The following is a 23,874-nucleotide window of genomic DNA, read 5'->3' on the forward strand; positions in this document are numbered from 1 at the left end:
TACGACAGAACATTTTGGGTACCTAATAATTTCGCATCCTATGTACTTTCCAACGTAATTCATAAAACTTATGATTTATGTGCTGGAGTCTCATTTAACGTATATGGGTTTAAAGTGCTGAAGATGTGCACCTATGCTTGTGTACCTAAATATTAGAAAGTTATATATATTGATGGCTGATCCTTCGTTCCGTCGTGAAGCTCTGGGTGATTCACTTTACTTCTGTACATGTAAAGTACTCTCTCACAATAAGTTCCAGCTTCAGTAATGATATTTTTCCAGTAACATGATTACTCTGCTATATTAACTGACAAGAAGGAAATTTCTAAAGAATGAAAACAAAATCGCTATAAAAGTGTATACTTAGTGAAGGGGACTGTAATAATTATCGAAGGCTACTACGAAATCGTGTTCACATTACTTCACCACGGTTAACTCATGTAGGTTAAGTGATTAGGTATCGTTCATGTTCTTGAGACGTAAAAGTGCAACATTGGACTGATATTCTACATCATACACCGTCCGACAATTAAGTAATGATTTAACGAAACAGTGAATGCTATCCGTAAACCAATGTGTGCGTTCGAAAAAGTAATTCCGCTTCTACAATCTGGCAACACCACGTTGCCGCACGCGAAACATAACGTGAAATACGTCATTACCAGCAGTCACTGAGAGGCCCTCGTCATTCTAGTAGCATAGAGCAGAGAGCGAATATCAGATTCTATATTAAACTGAGTAAAAGTGCCACAGAGACAGTTGATTTGAAGCGGAGAGTGTATGGGGATACGTATATGTCTCGTGCACAGATTTTTAGATGATACGACTGTTTTAAACGTGGTGTGGAATCGATTAAAGGTGAACCTCCATTGTCTGTTCGTAACGAAGTACTCATTGCAAAGGTCTGTAAACGTATGCAAGGAAATCGTTGCGTGACTGAGAGTTATGGCAGATGAGTTTGGTGTTAAAAGAAGACAATTCGAAAGATCTTAGTGTGAGATTTGGGCAAGATGATGATCGCACCGCGGTTTATGCCGCATCTGAGAAACAGAAACAAAAGCGTGTTGCGTACGTTCGTGACATCGGGGCAACGGCCCATAATAATAAAAATGTCCTACTTTCCGTTGTTGCGGAGGACGAATATTGATGTTATCGTTATGATCCAGGTACTAAACGTCAGAGAGCCGAATGGATGTCCCCAAGAGCTCCAGAAGACAAGAAACCTCGACTACAGAAGTCAAAAGTGAAAAAAATGCTTCTGTGTTTCTACGACAGTAAGGGTATCATTCATCATGAATTTGTACCAGAAGGTCACACAGTAAATACTCAATTTTATTTAAGTGTTTTGGACTTTTCATGAATAGGATTCGTCGTGTTCGGCGTGAATACCTAGCCCCAGGTAGCTGGTTCCATGTCCATGACAATGCACTCGCTCACTTGGGCATTACTTGTCCAGGAATATTCGGCTAAAAAACAAGTGGGTGTGCTGCGGCATTTCCCCATTCTCCAGATATGTCCCCATGCGATATTTTCTGTTCCCTAAACTAAAAGAGCGACTTTTTGACAATGTTGAAGACATCCAAGCAGCTTTGACAACGGCATTACAGAACATACCACAAACGAAGTTGCAGAGGTCGTTCTGTTTCTTGCGTCATCGTGCCACTACCTATAGTGACTTAGGATGGATGTACTTTGAATAATAAACAAGTTTTATTACATTTTCTTTGTTTGTTTGGCCACAATAAAATCAGTCTCATTACTTAATTGTCGGACGGTGTACGTCTACTAGAAAAAAGGTAGGGATAAATACAGTTCATAAACTATTCTTAGACTTTTAAAGAGAGCGTATGGTTTGGTTCACAAAATAGGCTATACATCTTGTAACAATTTGGAATTCGCCAAACGGTGGACTTGGTATCTGGTAGTGTTGAGACGTTTCCTGATAATTGCGAAGGGGAAATAGAGCTTGCTTTAGGTGACGATACTGAATATGCCGGGAGATTCCTATTCACAGGAGCTCCCTCCACCAGTACATATATGGATGGGCTTCGTTCCATCGAATAATGGACATATCTCATTAGCCCTCTTCGGAATGGTTTTAGGAACCGCCCTAGAACTGGCGGAAGATTTGTTGTAGGCAATGGTAATAAACCTACCTCAAATTCTTCTAACTGGCGATTAACTGATAGCAAAATTTTAGGCGTATGCTGACTATTCACTCAGTTCTCAGGTGGATGGCGGTGGGGGTCATAAGACAGACGGTAATCATCATAGTGAAGCCTGTGGTGAACCTAAGAGAAGTGCTGTGAGGTTACTTATAATTTCAAACTCGTCTGCAGTCGACTTAAATCTGCAGTCTCGATTGCTACGAAATAAAAACGAACTCAAGGAAGATATGAAATGTACATTAATGGCGAGAAAGGGGTACTATTACTTCATATAAAATTATTACTTTTATAATTGTGACTAATATCAAAGTGTACTTTTCGTCGTATTATATGGATGTGAAAGTAGGGGGAAAACCACAGAGAAAAACAAAGGCTAACAGTTCGTGAAAATATTTTGCGTGGTGTAACGGGTGAATTTAGAGAGCCACACAATGATAAATATCATAATAGTTACAGACACCGAGTATTATACGGATAATACAAGTCAAAACATCGAAGACGGTCGTTGGTATAAGGAATACGCTCGGGATACATAGACTTTTTAGTAGGAATCCTTAGAGAAAAGAAACCTTAAAGAATGCTTCTTTAAGTGTGAAGGGGAAAATGGGAAGATAATATAAAGCAATGTTTTGAGGGAAGTAGATAATGATATCCAGAGTGGATTGCCTCGACACAGGATAGAATCCAGTGGATGATTTATATATATGCGGCGATCAACCTTTGGATTCATTAAGCCGAATTATTCACATACATGTAATTTCCCGAACTAGTGATAATCTTATCTCAGTGAACATGTGTTACTTTCAACGGTAAAGCTTCAAGTTGTTAGTATCTAAGTATTGTATTATGTATTTGAAATTTTCGTATGTGTGATAATACGCAAATTCATTTCTAATACTTTTCTTTATTTAACTGGTGTATTAGATGTTCAAAGGTAATTGGGATGGTAATTCGGTGAGAAGAAATACCTTCGAAGTTCCTGTGATAGCACAGTGGATTCGAGTGAACCCGACAAGATGGCGAAATAGGATATCATTACGAGTTGAACTATATGGCTGTGAATATGGTAAGTCAAAAATAAAAATCAGAATACATTTTAACTGTTTGTTAAATTATTTTTGCAAGTGAAATATTCGTGACAGGTTATAGATCAGGAAATAGGGAAGTAAAGAACAAAAGTAAAAATGTTGTGCCCTAATGTAAAAATTACATGCTGTTTAACCCTTTCCTAGGCCACTTTTTCCTAGAAATTGTACAATAATGAGTGCTTGAAGTCAGAATCCGTGTATGAAATGAAACCATTGAAGATTTTTTTGTATGTGTGTATATGTAATAGAAACTTTTACTTGACATTTAGTGAAATTTTTTGTGGTGAGAATTATACTTCCCACTGTCCGTAGTGTATTACTTTAAAATGGTTACCAAATTTCTGTTTTTTAAACCAGCAAATTACAGATAAGGAACTTATATCGAGGTCTTCACATGTAACATTAATGAAATCATTTAAGATTTAATAACAGTTTTTTAATTAATGAATTTAAATAAAATTCCAAATTGTTAGTTACTTACTGAATACTGCAGCACATTCTTTGTTCTTTTGCCTTTCCCAACAATGAAGATAAGTGTAAATAAAATAGTTAGATGTCAGGAAATACTCACTGTCTAGCCCCTCTAAATATCGATAACAACAAAAGTATCGAAGTTGTGCCTTTAGCAAAAGCTATTTCATCCTCCTAATGGGTGTTCAGGTTTTTAACCAGCAAACAACAAAACTAAATAAATAAATAAATAAATAAAAAACTTTTAACGCTTTCCAACATGAATTAGATCGTTTCTTGTGCATTTCTGCAAGAGAGGAAAGGATTCGAACACATGATGAACACGAAGAGCATATCAAAAAATTAGAGCGGGCCGCGGTGGCTCAGTGGTAGAGCGTTCACTTCTGGTGCATGGGGTCCCGGGTTCAAACCCTGCTCCCGCCAAGTGAACTTTGTGGTGGACAAACACCGTGTGCGTGGGTTTTCTCGGGGTTCTCCCGTTTCCTCCCACTTTCTTCATTCCACCATTTCATTCATTTCTCTTACTCGTCGTCTCCTTTAGCCTAACCGGCATAACCGTGGGACGTAAAACTCAAAGATTTCATTTATTTTCAAAAAATTAGAGGGCTTAACTACATCGATTTGTTCATACATTGGTCGAAGTAAACATGAAAAGCAATAAAGAGTACCACCGCCTCCAATATTTTGGAGAAGGTACTTTCAATAATCAGGTTCTCTCCCTTTCCTCTTTTAGTGTATGTTGGGGGGAGGGGGGGAAGCAGAGATGTTCAGAAAGAGTTTCTAAGAAGTGAAGATTTCATAAGTGTGCAAAAAAAAGTGATTTTATCACTACCATCATAGTAGTTACTTTACTTCATTGACTCCAGGTACCAAGATTAAACATATGGCCAGCTTACATTTTTTTTTTTTTTTTTTTTTTTTTTTTTTTTTTTTAAGCCAACTCTAGCAGATGGCCAAGTTAGCAGGTCTCACTGTATATAAACGTAAATACAGGATGTCCAATATACAATGCAACCCGGAGTTTGGGATAGTAGAACTTTTGAACCTGAAGTGGTACACGAATAATGATTATACCAAAATGAAGCCTTGTTCATGCATATATTTTTTTAACTAGGAAGCAACGATTTAAGTACACTAGGAACCACACAATGTTGCCAGATGTAACCGAAGTGGTTTTTTTGTGCAAAACATGTAAATTGACTCATAACTCATACGTATGGATGTTCTGTCGTTAGTTTTCAGTTTGTTTAGTTGGGGTAGCTTGGAAACTATGGAGCAGAAAAAAAAAATTTTCATTTACACCAATAACTAATCGGATGAGGCCTCTGTAAGGACAGGGTGTCTACTGGTCATGAAAGTCATGAAAGTCATGAAAAAGTCATATATTTTGCTTAGTGGTCATGAAAGCCATGAAAAAGTCCTTTATTTACCCAACTGGTCATGAAAATCTGAAATCTCAGAGTATATTTTTATACTTCATACTTGTATACCTCATACTGCGTGTACTGAAACAGTTGTATCAGGTCAGTAAGTGTGAGAATTTCCCCCACCAGTTAGTGCTGGCTAACTGGTACTTTACTGTCTTCCTAGCTGCTCCCCATTTCATCTTCTAGTCTCTGTAATATAGTAACAACTTTTTACTGTCCAACTTTCTGACCTGCTATTTCTTTACTTCTAAGAAATGTAAATTGTGTATTTTTGGGCCTTTAGATTTATGCAAATAATATTATTCGTTTGAGTTTGCAGATTTTAAATTTGATTATCTATTTTTTTAAACGAATTTCTTTTATAATTTGTTTTGTCTTTGGGCAGTTCTCTGAGTGCTTAATTTCAGACAAAATTCTGCTAGATGGATAATTATACTCAGAATTAAAACTTAAAATACAGTATAGAGTGATTCACTGGTAAGAGCAGACCCGTATTTAGGTAAGTGCTATTCTGTGCTCGAGCACAAGGCGGCAGAATTTTAGATTCTTTCTTTAAGATTCACAATAAGTGATATTTAAGACTAGCAACCCGCATAGTTCCGATGCACCACTGATGGTAGGGGTTTATTATTACTAATGGTAAATTTTTATCGCCATGGTCATGAAAATTTGAACAAAAAGGTCATGAAAAGTCATGAAAAAGTCATGAATTTACTTTCTGGTATTCCAGTAGACACCCTGAAGGAGAAACTAGGGGAATCGTAGTTTTCGTAAATTAACACTGAATTGGGAACCCTGCTGACGTTTCAGTCCATTAAAAGGTGTGTTAAGGATCTGTCTACATTATGCAATTTGCGAAAACAATGAAAAACAAACTTTGAAATTATTATGATAAAACGTTATTTACATGCACTCGGCTACACTGCTACTATCAGAAATGAGTTACCAGCTCTACAGCGGATGTTGGGAGTGTCCCCTGTTTTGATTCAAACACTGGTTCATACGTTTCAGCAGGTTGGCAGCAACTTTACGAAGATTAGAAGTGTTAATGTTCTCAATGGCACTGCGAATATTCGTTTCCAGGTCTTGAATAGTTCGAGAATTGTTCTTGTATACCTCTTGCTTTAAATCTCCCCATAGAAATGAATAGCAGTGTTGCCGGGTGCATGTAAGTAAAAATTTTATATGATAATTTCAAAGTTTGTTTTTCATAGTTTTCAGAAATTGCATAATGTAGACAGATCCTTAACACAGCTTTTGATGCACTGAAACATCAGCAGGGTTGCCAATTCAGTGTTAATTTATGAAAACTACGATTTCCCTAGTTCCCCCTTACAAAGGCCTCATTATAACGAGATTTTCGTTATATTTTATATTAACCAGTTCGAAGATTAAAATAAATAACACCTCCATTAGCACATTTAGTTTTTATATATATTTTGCAAGAACCACCTATTATCACACATTAAAATTATATACAGCACAACTTGCTTTTATTCTCAAATCTCAACATATATTCTACATTTTTTTTCTTCTTCACAACAGATTGTGCACTTCTAAGCACCGTTGCTCAAAATAGCTACAATTAAAAATGGAAGTAATTCACAGATATCAGATATACAGTATCGTTGTATCATCTGATTAGTTATCGGTGGAAATGAATTTTTTTCTACCCCATAGTTTCCAAGCTACTCCAACTAAACAAACTGAAAATTAACGAGAGAACATCCATACGTATGAGTTACGAGTCAATTTACATGTTTTGCAAAAAAAAAAAAAAAAAAAAAAAAAAAAAATTTACACCTTTGGTTACATCTGGCAACACTGTGTGGTTCCTAATGTACTTCAATTGTTGCTTCCTAGTTTAAAAATATCTGCATGAACAAGGCTTCATTTTGGTATAACCATTATTTACGTATCACTTCAGGTTCAAAAATTCTACTATCCCAAACTCCGGGTTGCATTGTATATTGGACACCCTGTATATCTTCTTCGACATTAGAATCAGGAATATAAATTAACTTTAAGCCAGGTTTGATATATTATCCGATTTTGTTTCTTATCTTTTTTTCAAAATTATCAGTGCCATGCGCTTTCACAATATAATACTTAAAAAGTATCAATAAATTACAAAACAAGTTGGTTGTGTGTGATTAACTATATATAATCACTGTCCGAATAAATCGGAACCTGTCTACATTTTCTGAATATCTCTCTCTCTCTCTCTCGATATATATATATATATATATATATATATATATATATATATATATATATATATCGTTCTATTATTGGCTGAATTTGTTACAATAGTCTTGATTTAGTAATATAGTTAGTAAGATGAATATATCAATATAAAAATAGGAGATCCGCTTATCCTGTAGTTCACTGCAACGAAAGTTTTATGTACTAAATTTTTCTACCATCTTTCTTGTTGTCTTGGTAGCTTCCAATAACTCACATGCAACACATCACTTCTCTGAATATCATCTTGTACTTTGCGTATGCGTAGTTAACAAATTAATGGCAAACCGCGTAACAGTGTTGAACTAGAATTCTGCATGTGTGTTACCCCCAGCTATCGAGGAAGGCAACAGAGATTGTTAAAACAATTTATTACATTTAGTGTAATAATACATAAAACTTTACACGCTGCAGACTATAGGTAGGCGATCCTCTTATTTTACATATTCTTAGAACTGCGTCAAATTACAGCCGTTACGTCATTCTAATCGTTGTTGGATCATTCATTCAAATGACGTTTACGGAGTTCTTCATGGTTTATTCACTCAGACGCTGGAATAGCAGTTTTAAGGAAGGAATTGATATTCTTATTACTTCTGTGTGCTTAGTGGAAACAAAAGGAAGGCTTCTAAAAATAAATCAGGGAAAATATTAGAAGGATTTTTCAGTTATCTAGAGGTTTAACTTTTGAACTCAATTGGTTAAATTATAAGTTTTGTACGAATTTGAAATTAAAGAGGTCGACAGTAAAGTTTAATCTTATATATGTGCTATGTTTTTTCACGCTGTCTTTTGTATATCTATTGTATTTTCTAACAAGTAATCAAGTGAAGCAAGTTGTGTACGTATTGGTGTTTAACTTATTGAAAATTGGAATTTTTTATTATATATATTTTCATAACAACAATGAAATTTATAATTTATCTGTTTCATTCCCAGTTGCAGATAACCTTTATTTTAATGGAACATCATTGATTAGATGGAATTTAATGCGAAATCCAATCTCAGCGACCAAAGGTGCAGTTCGCTTCAGGTTCCGAACAAGCAGTGCAAATGGGATATTGATGTACAGTCGCGGGACACAAGGAGATTATTTTGCATTACAGTTGAGAGACAACAGAATGCTGCTTAATGTAGACTTAGGTACGTACTTAAATTGTGATCGATGAATGAGTGAAATTACTTTTGAAAGCAATAGGCAAAATCAAAATTTCTTCTAACATTAGCTGGAACTGCCAAAGTATTCTTATCATTTAAGTTTTTCCTTTGCAGTCGAATGTGAAAACTTCCGAACATTTCTAATACAAATTCTGTATCGTCCATAGTAGATGATAGTGCCTGCTCACTCATTTCATGGGACAGTAAGTTATTACCTGCAGGATAAGTGAGTTTGACGAATGAAATAGCATTTTCACGAGAAGTGAACTACATCGCTCATGCTTTGTTTATTTAAATCAGGGGCTTCGCAGTGGACAACACTTTCAGGAATATTATACGAATGTGGACTGCTGGCGAGGAATTACAAACTTCCTAAAGAAATGCTGGTTGACTTTGCATGAAGAATGTATCACAGTGTCCAGGAATATCTTTGTCGGAGCATACGTTATTATGATCAATGTATATACAGTGAAACCTCTACTAACGGACACCTCCCATAACGGACATATTTTGTAATCCCTAAACACCGTAATAGGAAAAAAACATATTGGCAAACTTCTCTAAAGCGGACACTCTAGTACGGACACGGACAGTTTTTCTTGTCTTTTATAGGTATTATTTACCTCCTATTACGAACACTTTCTCTAAAAACAAGGTGAAAAGTACAGTAAAAATACACTTTTAGTAATTCATACTATGTCACCAAGGAAAAACATGAGGGTGTGACAACATTTTGCCTCTTCAGCTGTCTGTCCAGGAACTCTGAGGAAGGGTCTCTGTTTCACAACACCCTTATATCCTTTGCTTGCATTCCATTCCCACCCAACCTGTTTCAGAAACAAAAGTGATTGACAGTTGCCCACTGTTTGGGATGACACATCATTCTACTGTCCCGCTGGAATCTTTAACCAAGCAGAAGACAAGTTTGGTATTTTTGACCACGGGTACGCATATTGTCTTTTAAAAGAAAAGTCATTACTGGACTGCAATTAACTCACAAATTAGATCAAAATACCGAAAACGTAGTAAGTAGCGATAAATGTAAAGTGCAGAGAACTATAACATCTTATTCCCATGTTGTGCCTCGAACATAGGGAATCTTGGATGACGCAAGATAATGCAGATACAGTAACATTTTGGTAATATTCATAAATACGTGATTCATGCAAAAATATTTTTTTCTAATTGTATATTACCTTGTTTATTAATTTACGTAAGAAAATATTGAAACTTCTGTAAGGCGGACACCTCTCTATAGCGGACAATTTTTGATTCCCCACGGCTGTCCGCTTTAGAGAAGTTTCACTGTATTAGTAAATGTGTATATAGATTTAATACGTTACCAGATAGCGAGAAACGGTTTTCTGCAATCAGTTAAGCGTCCCAAGAATGTGTTTCATTTCCACTATGATCTCTTATCAGAAGTGGTATAAATACTACCACTTGCGGTTTCAGTAATGATTGAGAAAATATTATACCAACAAGAAACAAAACTCCTTCACGTTGTGTAATGTAATACTGCTACTTCTTATTTATTTGTAGTTGGATAAAAGGCTATAAAGTAGCTTCTGCTAGTGTAATATTTAACATGGCAGTCCTGCAAATAGAAAAAAATGGAACTGAAATGTTTCAGTTTAACGTCCCATGATTATAACATTTAGACTAAGGGAGAAGATAATTAACGCAAGTGAGTAATAGTGGAAGAATTGGTGGAATGAGAAAGTGTGAGGAAACGGAAATACCCCGAGAAAACGCACGGACACAATGTTGTACACAACAAACTTACTTGGCAGGGGATCGAACCAGAAACCCCACACATCAGAGGTAAGCACTAATCACTGAGCCATCGTGCCGCCCCTCCTGCAAAAAGAGCACCTGCTAAATGCCTCGCCTTGTTTCCTGGAATCAATCATATTGACGCCCTTGCTAGCTAATCTTTGCGTTAAAGAAAGATAAAAAAGCAAGAACAGAACGATATAAAGAGTGATTGATAGATATCTTCTTTTATGTGGTGAAGGAATCAAGCCTGGAGTGTGGATAATGTGCTTAGCTGATGTGGAGATACACAGGATTGCCAGATTCTTCCGATCAAATTATCCAGTTCTTGAGTCTTTGTATTTTTTTCTGTTTTTCAATAAAATTATTGATAATAAAATAATTGGTATAGAGGGTGCAAGAAGAGCAAGTCAAATATGGGAATCCCAAAATAAAAATAATGATCATTGGTACTCCATCTTAAACTATCAGCCGCCAAGCGTGTGATTCACACATGTAGCTTAATTGCTTATCCCCTTAAGAGAGGCCACATACCCGCCACATTCTTCCCCTACGATTAGATGAAATGTCATGTTTTGTGATTAACTTGTTTAATATTGGGAGCAACGTAATGCAAGGTTTTAATTTGATCTGCAAATGGGTACTATGCATAATCATCAATAGCTGAGTGGAATTCATACTTATACTAAGGTACTAGGAAGATTAACTAGTTTCGGGTTTGATTTTCATGTATTATTTTATTTGAACTGAGGTTCTGATTTCTACAGTAATAGGTACGACGATAGTAGTTCATTTTAAGGACGTTATTAGAATACGTAAAAATAAATTCTGCATGAGAAACGCGAATAGCATATAGTCATGCGTAAAGAAATGAATCCAGTATTATAAACAAAGTAATTAATTGATTTCGATTCCTTTATTGCAGGATCAGGTGTGATGACAAGCTTATCTGTTGGTAGCTTACTGGATGATAACATATGGCACGACGTTGTAATATCCAGAAATAGGAGAGATATTATGTTTTCTGTAGACAGAGTCATGATTCATGGGATAATTAAAGGCGAATTTGAACGGCTTAATTTAAATAGAGATGTAAGTATTGTGAGACGGGAATGTTTCATTCATATTTGTACTGTGCAATCGGTACTTTATTATTTTGTTAGACGCTTCACAAAAGTTTGAAATATATTCGTGTTAAACTACCCTGGCTCTCAAAATACTTTTATTAACTTAGTTAATGTGTAGTGTTCAGAATAATCATGATCCATTTGATTGCTTTGTCAATATGTGGTTAACATTTTTGTATCAATACTTTCCTACGTATATGAGTGTGAACTTCCTAAGTAAATGTAGAAGTATTTTTCTTCCCTTTCTTTCTTTAAGGATCTAGTACTAAAGCAAAATATCGTTAGATTCGTGAGTAAACAAAGGAACCTGAAACTAGCAATAGTATAACTTTTTAGCTGGGCATATATAGAAAAAGAAATAATTTCTTATCAAGATCTACCGGAAAGATACAATAGACACCTAACAAAATACATTGTACAAATTTGGCGCACACACACAAAGTAAAGTAAAGAATAAATAAATAAATAAATAGACTAACATTTGGAAGAATTTCTTTCGTAGAACGTTAATGCTTTGTTCTAATGGTAACGGCAGAACAATTGAAATCAACTTTCTTCAAAACATAAGGAAGAAACATTGTTCCAGGATTGATACTGAAAAAGTGGCTATATCAAGTTGCAACAAGTTATAACAAAGCGGAAAATACTAAAATATCAGAAAATGGATAGTTATGTGTATTTCATTCAGTTTCATTCAAGCAGCATTTTTTTCTGTAAATAGTTAATTGCGTGCTTCGTATTTTCACTTGAAACTTTCTTACCTATGTCTTGACATTACTGACATCTGTTAGCGAAAGTTAGACATTTAACATGATTTTGAATAATCTATAATCAGTGTTCGAAGTGGAAAAAAGCAGAGGCGGTATGTTTTATTATGGTTTTGACTCAACATACCTGTTATTTAAATATTGTCTTGATCATTGAAAAACCAGAGACGGTATGTCCTCATTACTGAAAAACCAGAGGCGGTATGACATACCCACCGCATACCGTCTCATTTGGACCACTGTCTATAATACTTAGAAGGGTAAGATAAGTACTTTTTTGAGATTATTATTATTAAATTATTTTACGTTCAGAAAAACATTCTAAGCTTTATTGTATTATATATATATATATATATATATATATACTTACGTGTTTCTCTTTCAGTTTTATATAGGTGGAGTGCCAAATATACAGGAAGGTTTAGTTGTGAGGCAGAACTTTTCTGGATGCATGGAAAATTTGTATATAAATTCAACCAATCTTATTCGTGAAATCAAAGAAACATACTACGGAAACTTCATCTATGAAAAAGTGCAAACATTATACAGTTGCCCTGTAAGTAACATTATTGTAGTGAAATGTACCTTGTAATTGTTTTAGAGCGTTTACAGACAACATTTTTACTGCAGTGGAATAAAAGCATATCGGCAATAAATATTCTTTGCCAGGATTAGGATATGAAGGGGAAAAAAAAAGACGTGTTCTCAATCATTCTTTCTTTTCAGCTTGCTACTACTTTCCATACTGTCGATTTAATGTTCATACCAGATTTTTTTCCCCCTTGCCCGATAGTTTGATAGAAGATATTTTATAACATAAATTAATTCGTTTTCTAAAGATATTTTCATATTTCTTTGCAATCTTTAAAAAGAAACCGCGAACTGGATGTATCAGAAGTATCATTGCGCACACAAGTGTTAACCGATTGGTAAAGATGAAAGTTGTTTCGTCTGCTTTCCACAATATTTCTTCTGCAGCACATGCATATATTGCTGTCGCTGTGACATGGGCTACTCGTTTCACTCTCACCACCGCTGTCACATGGAACAAAATAGCCAATACTATATAATCGCACCCTCCTCTAAGAGCAACCGAACATTTTTATTTTTTTCAGTTTACCGTCACAGATGAAATCGCAGTAAGTTACGCCAACATTATCAACTGAAAGATTAAATGATGGCGCTGATGTGTAACAGCAAGTATATTTATCTGTATGGAAAATTACTTTTTTTTTGGCTTCATCAAACACTATGAAGCCAAGTGATCAGTTGGTGAAACTATTGCATGTTAATAAGTTTTACAATAAATGCATTCTTTTGCTCAGCGAGTAGTTTAAATCGGATTTACTTCTTTTTCATCTATTATCTAAATCATTCAGCAAATCCATGGATACAGATAATATTTTTTCCCCTTAAGTTCTTTTCTCAGTTTGCTTTCTTACATGGTATAGCGTGTGAACATACAATACAAATAGTAACTTCAGTCGTGCGAAATAAATAAATAATGTACACATTCTGTTCTATAAGAACATGAAAATTAACTACATAAACTCTTAATTATCTTCAAGTGAATAAACAATATTGACAACATATGTTAATGAAAGGAGGAAACTATCAATGTTTTTACACACGTAATCCTCGGTAGATGCTAAAAATGAATGGCAGGACCGGGACTCGAACCCAGGACCTTCGGCGTATCGTGCCGATGCGTTAACAACTGCGTTACCCAGTCCGCTTCCCTGAACAGCCACACACTGTCTCACTCTTGAAGTTGGTGCTAGCCACTCAGATCACATAGCTTGTACTATAGCCTAGCTGCTCTGCTTGGACAGTCCAGTGCTCGTGTATTGAGAACACCTTTTTGACGGTTCTGATATCATATATGATATCCTTTCATTAATATCTGCATTGTAAATAGAATGAAGATTCTTCTGACCATAACGTTACTTTATAAAATTTATATCGGACACTCAAAACATATTGGAAAGTACAGCTCTATATGACTACGTATATCTATGAGTAAAGTATTACTCGTTTCGGCATTGTAATTTTGAGAACCGGAGTTTCTTGTGTTCATTTGCATCAAACAGTCAATAAAACAAAAGGAGTTCTACTTGTTTCAGATTCGATAATTTTCTCACGGGAAGCAATAGCATTTCAATGAAATCAGATATTCGCTATATGTAAAATACAGTAAGCAAATAAATATTCTTATATTCACTATATGTAAACACTTTGGATGAATAAAATATTGGATACTATTATCTAGGCAGACGTCTTCGATTCTACAATCCTCTGAGTTCTGGAATTGAAGTAGTGACTACATATGTTCATTAAATTATGAATAAAGTCTTTGTGTAGCTTGCCTGAAATAGAGTCGATAAACTGGTGCCAGTCTGTTATAAAAACACGTGTCTCTTGAAAATCAAAGGCTGTACTGTGGAATAGGAAGAAGAAGAAAAAATAAATCTCAATGTTCCTTCTTCAATACGTGGGGAAGCGAAGAGTTTATTTTTCCAGGCTTAATAATTTAATATTTTAGAAAATGATTTTAAGCTCAACAGACTGTACTCTCTTTGCTGAAAAATATACAAGGTGTTTGAGAATTGATTACGACGTCACATTTTATGCTGTCATCCAAGTACATCGTGTCTTCTTAAGCTTGCAAAATTCCTTGTGTGGCATCAACTACATTGACTAATATTGTCTCATTTTAAAGATAAAAGTCCTGTTGTAAAGTTGTGGGACGTTTCAGAAAATTCCAGCATACATATCTACCTAACATGCTTTTTCTGCAATATTACTGCATAAGAGGCAGAAGATTATCACAATTATGATATATGGACCCCTAATCAAACAGCGTTTTGTCCGCGTGTCGTATAATCTCGTGTACACAAAGGGAACTCAAAACAACCTAACAGCTACAAGTCAGACAGAATTCTCAAAGTTCTTATCGTAGGGAATGGCATTCTTCGTTTTGTTAAACTTCTCCCAGATCTTCTAGAATTTTTTGTCTGTGACTATTGAAACACAAAGAAACCATGTTTGCTGTGGAGAATTGAGTCAAAATAAAGATAATTTGAGAAAAAATATTAGTTGTTCAAGTAGACTGTGTTAATGCATAATAATAAAATCTAATTAAATGTTAATAATTATAATAATCTAGGATAAACACTAATAATCCAAAGCAGGCAGTAATGAAAGAATTTTCAAATATTGAAATCCTTCGCTAGTATAACTTGAGATTTAGGACCTGGTAGAGTGACTTAGGAGCTCCAAAAGCTGGACACTAAATAAATATTTGTATATGTATTAAGTGAACCACTGTCAATACTTCTTTGTTTAAATAATATCTATATCTGCAATGAAGAGTTAATTATTAATTACTACTGAAAAACATTATTATTTGACTACAGGTGATTCTTGACTATTTTGTTCCTGCTTCCAACGATTTTTTTTATTACAAATACTGTCCTTGTAATCTTTATCTTGATCTTTTTAATATTTTAATTCTTTTGTCTTATGGTACATTTTTTTCTTAACTAATAATAAGTTGGGATTATGTAGTATGATGAAATTCAAATGTAGTAATCGATTTCTTGTTCATTTTCAGGATTTGCCCATCATCCCTGTTACTTTCTTGACTCGTAATTCTCATGCCAAATTGAGAGGATATGAAGGAGTGAATAAATTGAACGTTACATTCCACTTCCGGTCTTATGAAGAAGATGGTTTGCTTGTATTCCATAAATTTACCTCAGAAGGATACATGAAGGTATGCTTCCTAACCTTTAGTTGACACGAGATTTTGAATTCCATGTGATGATTTGAAAATCCTAACTAATGTTCAGCGGTGTTCAAAAATCACATCAAGCTCCACATCTTTCAAGTGATATCTATGAAGTCGAAAACTGTCCTTTTGTGAGGAGGTTCTTTTACTTTGTACAATAGGGTCACGCCTTTCTAAGGTATTGCAGGCTGTATTTATAATCGCATAAGTGTAAACCTATTTCAAACTAGACAATAAGTAGAATGCTCAGTGCTGTCAGTGAAAGTCTGTTCATATCAGTTTCGGGAAACATGTAGTCGTATGAGAAAGAAAGAAGTTGTTTCCAAAGATTCGTTTACAACGCTTGGATGTTATTCAATCTATAGATAAAAGGTAAAAGTTCCAATAAACATGTCCTCGGAACCGCTTAATTTTGGAAATGTAGACTGCCGAAAGCATGGATTAATTAACTGAAAAAAAAAAATCATGGTAATGTCCTTTAGGCGAAAGGATTGAATGATTATTGAAGGGATTGGTGGAACGAAAGAGTGGGCGGAAACTGTTATCTATCACAAACGCACTTGGCATGGTATCGAACTTGTGTAACCCCTTGCACCAAAGGTGAACGCAGTATCCCTAATCCACCTTTGGAATTTATGATAGCATCGTTTTTGTTTTTGTTTTTTCTTTTTTCTTAATATAAGGAGGGTATAATCCTCTTTCGTCCCACATTCACATCCCACCATTCTTTCATAATTAATTACTTCATAAACCCCCTGCCTTTAGCTTCAACATGGCGTAATCGTGAGACGTTAAAGATTTCATTCACTTTCATTTTATCCACCACATTCATTCCCTGCTGTACTTATGCAATCATAATAACGTACACATACAAATTATAGTGAATTTTTGTTACTTGTTGGGATATAGTTCGATAAGTTATCGATCAGGCCGACCTTTCCTAACGAAATATTCGGGAACCCCGTACATCTTAATTGCATATTAAGGTGCATTTGGACAGAGCAAGTTTCAACTCTTTGATAATGCACTGCCGTTTCGGTTTTATCAAGCGTAGGAGTTTGAAATTCACAGCTGTAAAGTTAGTTTTTTCATGTATTCGGCAGCCTGTATCCGAAACAAAGCGATTCCATGAACAAGTTTAATGGTACTTGTTATTACGAGTAGAATCTTCTCCCAAGCGTTGTAAACGATCTGTACAAACGCCCTGTGCAGTTGTGCGTATGTAACAAAGGAACTGCATATGTAGAATTCGAGTAATATGAAAGATCTCCATGTTAACGAATCATAAAACTGTTCCTTTGTAATGTATTAGATGACAGCAGGTGGTTCAAAATAAGTAATTTGGTGAGATAGGTATTCTTCATTTTTGTATTCCAATGGTACGTGTATGGTAATAGTAAATACAGTACTTAAAAATTTTAAAATAATTCTTGTATTGTGTTAATCAAAAGATTAAGTTAGTCAGGTTGTTTTATTTGACTTTCTCACAAGAACGTGTGAAACTTGGTACATTAACACAACATATCTCCGTGAATAGCTTATTATCAATCTATGCGTGGACTTGTCTCTTTCTTTATTACTATTTATCAGCACATAACTTCATATTATAACTAGTTCACCAACTGAATCTCATTTACACAATGTCATACTATTCCTTGAAATCTTGATTACAAGTTACTCTATATTCTAAACATAATCGTAACAATTCTCTTTTTATATTCACATACTAACGCCTCTTTTTCTAACAACGGTTAGTGCTATATTAATAAACACTTTGTGCCACTCTTCAATTCCAATATATTGGTTGTGTGTAGGAATGTGGACTTACGCTAACAGTTAAAGAGAAAACTAAATTTGGTTCTACTAATTTGGAGCTCCTGAAATGCAACGCAGTTTTATTTATACACACACACACACACATATATATATATGAGCGATTATTTAAAATTTATTCATTGTGTTATTTAAGTAGACTCAAGCTCAGCCGTTGTGCCAGAGAAAGAAAGTGGTGTTAGTCCGAGGTTATAATGAGTTAATTGTTCGAAGTTTTTTCTTTCCTTTTTTAGTTGTTCATTTCTTCTGCCTCCCTGATGTTATACTATAAAGGTAATAAAGAAAGTTCTGTCGCGTTTTCATCCACCACCTTCGAACATCGATATGTCACCTAAGACGTACCTGGAAGCTCAAAAATAGTCCCCGTCAGCATCGACGACCTTTTGCCAACGTTCTGGAAGGCAACGGATTACATCGCGATAGAATTTGGTGGGTCGTAAAGCGAAGAAGGTATCAAATGCATTTTGCACCTCTACAAGGGATTTGATGTCCGGGGAGTATGGCGAATGCGATAGTGTTTCCCATTCAAGGCGTAGAATGGTGTCCCGGGTCACCCTAGCCACGTAGGGCTTAGCGTTGTTCTGTAACAGGAGGAACCCTTTGGGATTCAGAAGTGCTGGCTCCAGAGTTTTGAGTTTTTCTTGAACACGGCTCAACTGCTGACAGTACACATTTGCATTGATGCTCTGACCAAGTGGCAGCAGTTCCCTATGCACGATGCCGCGAGCAGTCCACCAAACACACAGGAGGACCTTCTGGTGTAGTGTTTGTTTCGGCTGTTTTGGAACCGGTTCCTAAGATGTAACCAATGATGACGGCGCCGTGGAGCTTCGTACAGGACCCACTTCCCATCACATGTCATCACTCTGTCCAGAAATGGCTCCTTCCTCAGATGAGACAGCAAAGAAACACAGGTGTCTGCTAGTATTGCCTTTTGGCCCGAAGTCAAATCATGTGAAATTCATCGACCCAACTCGTAGTACTTCCCAAGTTGATGGAGGTGCTGCCGAATGATTTCTCCACTCACACTGAATTGTAGTCCCAGTTACTAACATGTCTGGCTATTGTTCGCCTCAATTGCTGCCTGAAGATCTTTATTTTGTACATATGTTGACCTTCCGGTACGGGGTGCGTCTTCGAGTTTCGTCACCGTCCTTAAACTAGTTAAACCACCACTGAACTGTCCGCGTAGTCATGATATCCTCACCAAAGGCTTAGAATATCTTCCGCCCCGCTGCAGCGACATTTGACCCCAGTTTCAACTCGAAAAGCATACACGCCCTTATGGTGCTCTGTGGAGGTCCCATGTTCACTCTGTCCGTACACAGTTCATGGTCTAACTGAACTGCCACAATCAGGTAGTATGTTGGATATACCCACACCAAAACTGACCTTCGCCTTATCTCCATTCGATTCAACTCAGGGTGTGAGGGCCAGTGGAACACAGATTTCCACAGAAAAGCTACAGAACTTTCTTGGTTACCTTTATATTTAGGATTTTATGACTGTCCGGAAATCAGTACAAACTTGAATATGGCTGTTCATAGTACTCTGATAATTCAAGTTTGGGATACTTAAAAAATAAATAAAATATAATCACTTATGCATGCAAAACTGAGGAAAACGGAAATTTACAATATCACACTTGTCACGCAATGTTGCAAACTAAGGATGCTGCAGTATCACAAACGTCGAAAAACAACCAAATTTTGGAGGGTTCTACGACAGATGACACAATTGAGGCAGACGAGGTTATGTACATCCAAAGTTTCGAATACTGTGGTCATGATATGCGGTATTTCGAAGAAGTAGAAAAAAATTTTATAAGGTGTTAAAAATTTGACTCTTTTTCAAAGGACTTCGTTTTCAAAAAATGTTTAAAGAAGTGTCATATCTAACTATGAACATGGTTTCCAAGTTAGACATAAAGATCATAATGCTGTTTACAGGAATTTGATATCACAAACCATTCGGAAGATATGAAAAAATGTTGAAATCTGACATATTGCTTAAAATGGCGTATTTATGGGAACTTCCTAAACATTTTTTGATTTACTTTTATATATATATATAACACTATAATGCTTTTTAAGAGGTGTAATTACAGCAAATTCTCGGAATTACAGCTGTTATAGAGGATGTTTGTGATACTGTAGCGTCCTTAGTTTGCAACACTGAATAATAAATATAACACTGTAAGTTTAACATGGAGATTTGAAATGTGTAATAATCCGATGAAGTTCTATTTGTAAAAATACAACTTTATGTTGGGTTGGCAACACTGTTAACCTTGTGGTATCAGAGTATGCCAAATGGTATCCCGCTGCCGTTATTTGCCTGGTACAAAATTTCTGTCTTTTTTGTCCAGTAGTTTAAAGTTACAATCTCGTATCAAGATAAATGGTCCTCCCTATATATCTACATTTATATAATAGATAGATGGATAGAATATATTGCCTAGTTTTTTCGTTATACTAATTAGATTCATTGTATTCTAGAAGAAAAATGACTTTACTTGAACTTTTTTTCCCCTTTTTTTAGCTTTTCTTAAAAGACGGCAAAGTGAAAGTTGAAATCAAATCCCCAGGAAATCCTGTCGTGTTGTTAGACAATTATGATGAAACTTTCAATGATGGAAGATGGCACAAAGTCGTTCTTACTGTAGAGAAGAACAAATTGGTTCTTGACATAGATGAAAGGCCAATGACAACTGAGAGGCTTTTGAACATTATTACTGGTGGCTATTATTTAATAGGAGGTAAGTAATGTAAGGTGATTTCTATCAGAATACCATCTTCAACGGTTTCCGAAAATTTATGTTGTAAAGTGCTGATTTTTCTTTTTGGTCCTAAAATTACATATTTTAAAAGTAATCACCGGTAATGTAATTTGTGAAGGGATAGTGTCATAATTTGAAGATTAATTGAAAGGGTCCATCCGGTTTGCCATAAAGACTAGACTGTGTCACGTAATCAGGTCAAAAGCCACGTTGCTTGCTAAATTGAGTCTAGAGATGCCAAATCCAGATATGAGATATTTCAGGCATGTAACCTCCGCGTGGGGTGCCTTGGCTAATTCGCAAACAACTTGACTTCTGACAATGTTCTGTCTATATTTACCTTACATGCTATACATCATTTTGAAGCTCATCATTATGTCTTTGCAATAAGCTTTCGATTAGCCATCTCCTCCTTATAGTTTTTGAGATAAGTGGACGACTTCATTTATTTCATATTTCATTGACATTAATGTTCATGTTTTGTGCTTTCTTGACTATGTTTCATCCATTTTAGGACAATTTGCTTTTCGAATAGGAAATCTACATAATCTCTTGTACATTTAAGCTGAATTTCAGCCATCTCTCCCAAAGTCTGTTCACATCATTGCAACCAGATAGGCCTTTTGTAACAACTGTTTTCTTAAAGATAACACTAGCAAAGAAGAGAATTACCCAGCGAATAGCGGAAATTTTGTGACTCGTAACTTCTATATCATTTTGGTTGAGATTAGGGAGGTAAACATAATTCCTTATCATTAATCTTGAAGTATTTTTGTGTAAACTTAAATGATTTAGTACTTTCTTAATTTAGTAAGTTAATTAAAGAATAACGATGTGTCTTGTCTCATAGGTAATATAAATTTGGTTTCTTTCCACAGGTGGAATTAGCGATACAGCAGGATTTTTAGGTTGCATGAGGCTTATTATGCTCGACGGTAATTACAAAATTCCAACAGATTGGAAAGCCGAGGTAAGATACAAAATTAGTAAGTTTCTTTGAACTCCGCACTTTAATGAAGTTGCTGTTTAAAATGATTGAGTTTTATCAGTGGGCTACGCTAAACGCGTAGAGGAGATCCGGAGTTCAAATCTTGTTGTCGATCGTACTATTCGTGATATTATTATAAGATTTTCTTCACTCCTACGAGGCTGAAGTATTAAGTTTCCAGTGTATGTCATTCTGACAACAGGAAAAGTCTATATCATATGGCTGGGTCGCGGTGGCTTAGTAGTAGAGCGTTCTCTTCTGGTGCATGAGGTCCTTCGTTCGATCCCAGCTCGCGCCAAGTGAGCTTTGTGGTGGACAAACACCTTGTGCGTAGGTTTTCTCGTTTCCTCCCACTTTCTTCTTTCCACCATTTCATTCATTTCTCATCACAGTCTCCTTTAGCGTAGCCAGCATAACAGTAGGGCCTAAAACTTAAAGATTTCATTTCATTTCATATGACCTAACCGTCTCCTGTTCATACTAATCAGTCAACATAAACTCCATATCGATTTCTTTTCCTTTGTCCGCTACTCATATTGGTGTACTACGAAAAGTCCAACCATATTCACCTAAGATCTACTACTTCGTAAAACATCTAAAAATGTATACTGTGAAACCTCTCCTAATGGGACACTTCCGTAATGCGGACTGATGTTTTTGTTTCGGCAGAAAGATAAGTATTATTACGGGACAGATTTTTACAATTTCATTTGATTTATTTATTTATTACATTCTAATAAGCAATCTTTTTTCTCTCTAACGTTTTAGTAACTTATTTATAACAAACAGGAAGTATTCTCAGTTCATTCCTATTTACCACAGAAAATACTTTATTTTGAAAGTAAATATGCAATACAGTACAGTAAATAGAAAATTCTTTCCCCACAAAATGTCTTCATCATACGACACAAGCTGAACTTGAAATTATTTTTCTCTGTCGTCAATAAATTGCTTTTTGGAGAGAACTCTAGAAAATCTTCAATGAATAAAAATAATCGTAGAGACCAGTCTATTGCCACCGATTCTTTGCAAAACTTTTTCCCCTCCCCTAAACATTTACGCTCCTTTCCCTTCAACTTGAAAGATGTTTTACTACAAAATTTCAGCGAAGAGTATTTTCCCTCCTATCCTCTGTCGAAGATTCTCTCCAGTAATTCGAACACTGAATATGGTATTTCAATCTTATCCGATATTTATATTTGTAATTAATATACAAATTACTGTGTACTGCTCATAATTACCTTACTAACTTTAGGCTAACTTCTCTGTAATGACGCCTTTTACTTACGGGTAAATAATCATATCCAATCGGTGTTGGTTATTTAGAGGTTTAATTAGGATAGCTAAAAATGTCACAGGTTCCGGCTTTTTAAAAAGTATGAAAAATGAGAAACAGGTCAGTGCATATATATATATATATATATATATATATATATATATATAAAAGCTATAAAATATAAACAGTATTTAACTTAGAATATAGTACGATATGATGCTGCCTGCATTTGCTCCTTTGCCCTAGTTCGAATCCTTGATAGTACATTGGGCGAAAAGTTGACTCTTGAACCAACGGCACAGACTTTTCAAAATTTACGTGGGCGCATATCAATGGCGGGACGGGTTAGCCTATATGTTTTCAGGGAAATCTCGATATTTGATTGATTTCTTTTTAGTTAAAAAAAACTTTTATGAACACTGTTATAAAGGGCTGTGCTTTGATAAAATTAAATATGTCGGTACTATAAGGATAAGATGGGGCTGCCCTAGCTTAGCGATAACACGACTGACTTGAATGCAAGAGAAACGGGTTCAAACCCGGATCCATGGGTGCCAGAACCCCGGAGCACCCACGTAGTCGGCGCGCATGTCTTGAACTGAAGAATGTCAGAAATATTTCTCAGAAGAACGTATGGAACTTTTAGACCTGTCTTTGTTCTTATCAGTGCCCTGATATCTGAGCTCCCCACCCCTCTCTCTCTCTTTGTTATAGAGCGGGAGAAATTATTCGATACTTATGAAAAAGGAAAGACACGTTGAAGTTTGTTCAACAAACAAGCAACTGCTAAAGGAGTAAAGATACTGGGTTGGTTATTTACTTATTTCACTCGCATAAAACGGTACAAATACTACTTTTTTCCATCTACTGACGGGATGGCCGGGACAGGTCACTAAAACGGGACTATCCCGGTTAAAATGGGACGATGGTCGCCGTAGGTTTAATTGTATGTTCCCTGTTTCCAAACAAATTGCTAATTTCC

General features: G+C 35.6%; 1 protein-coding gene across 6 annotated transcripts in view; it reads left to right on the plus strand.

Annotated features, from left to right (window-relative positions):
* Nrx-IV (neurexin-4) overlaps nt 1-23,874 on the plus strand; it is a 283,070-nt gene that overhangs the window by 205,048 nt on the left and 54,148 nt on the right. For all 6 annotated transcript variants that reach the window (XM_081749018.1, XM_081749017.1, XM_081749022.1 and 3 more), the window contains 7 exons: nt 3,093-3,234; nt 8,338-8,541; nt 11,258-11,424; nt 12,612-12,782; nt 15,840-16,001; nt 20,391-20,607; nt 21,507-21,598. In XM_081749018.1, the coding sequence (XP_081605144.1) occupies nt 3,093-3,234; nt 8,338-8,541; nt 11,258-11,424; nt 12,612-12,782; nt 15,840-16,001; nt 20,391-20,607; nt 21,507-21,598 (1,155 nt within the window). The remainder of the gene's footprint in view (nt 1-3,092; nt 3,235-8,337; nt 8,542-11,257; nt 11,425-12,611; nt 12,783-15,839; nt 16,002-20,390; nt 20,608-21,506; nt 21,599-23,874) is intronic.

Source organism: Thermobia domestica, chromosome 2 (assembly GCF_964235325.1).
Source record: "Thermobia domestica chromosome 2, izTheDome1.hap1.1, whole genome shotgun sequence".
Taxonomy (NCBI): Eukaryota; Metazoa; Arthropoda; class Insecta; order Zygentoma; family Lepismatidae; genus Thermobia; species Thermobia domestica.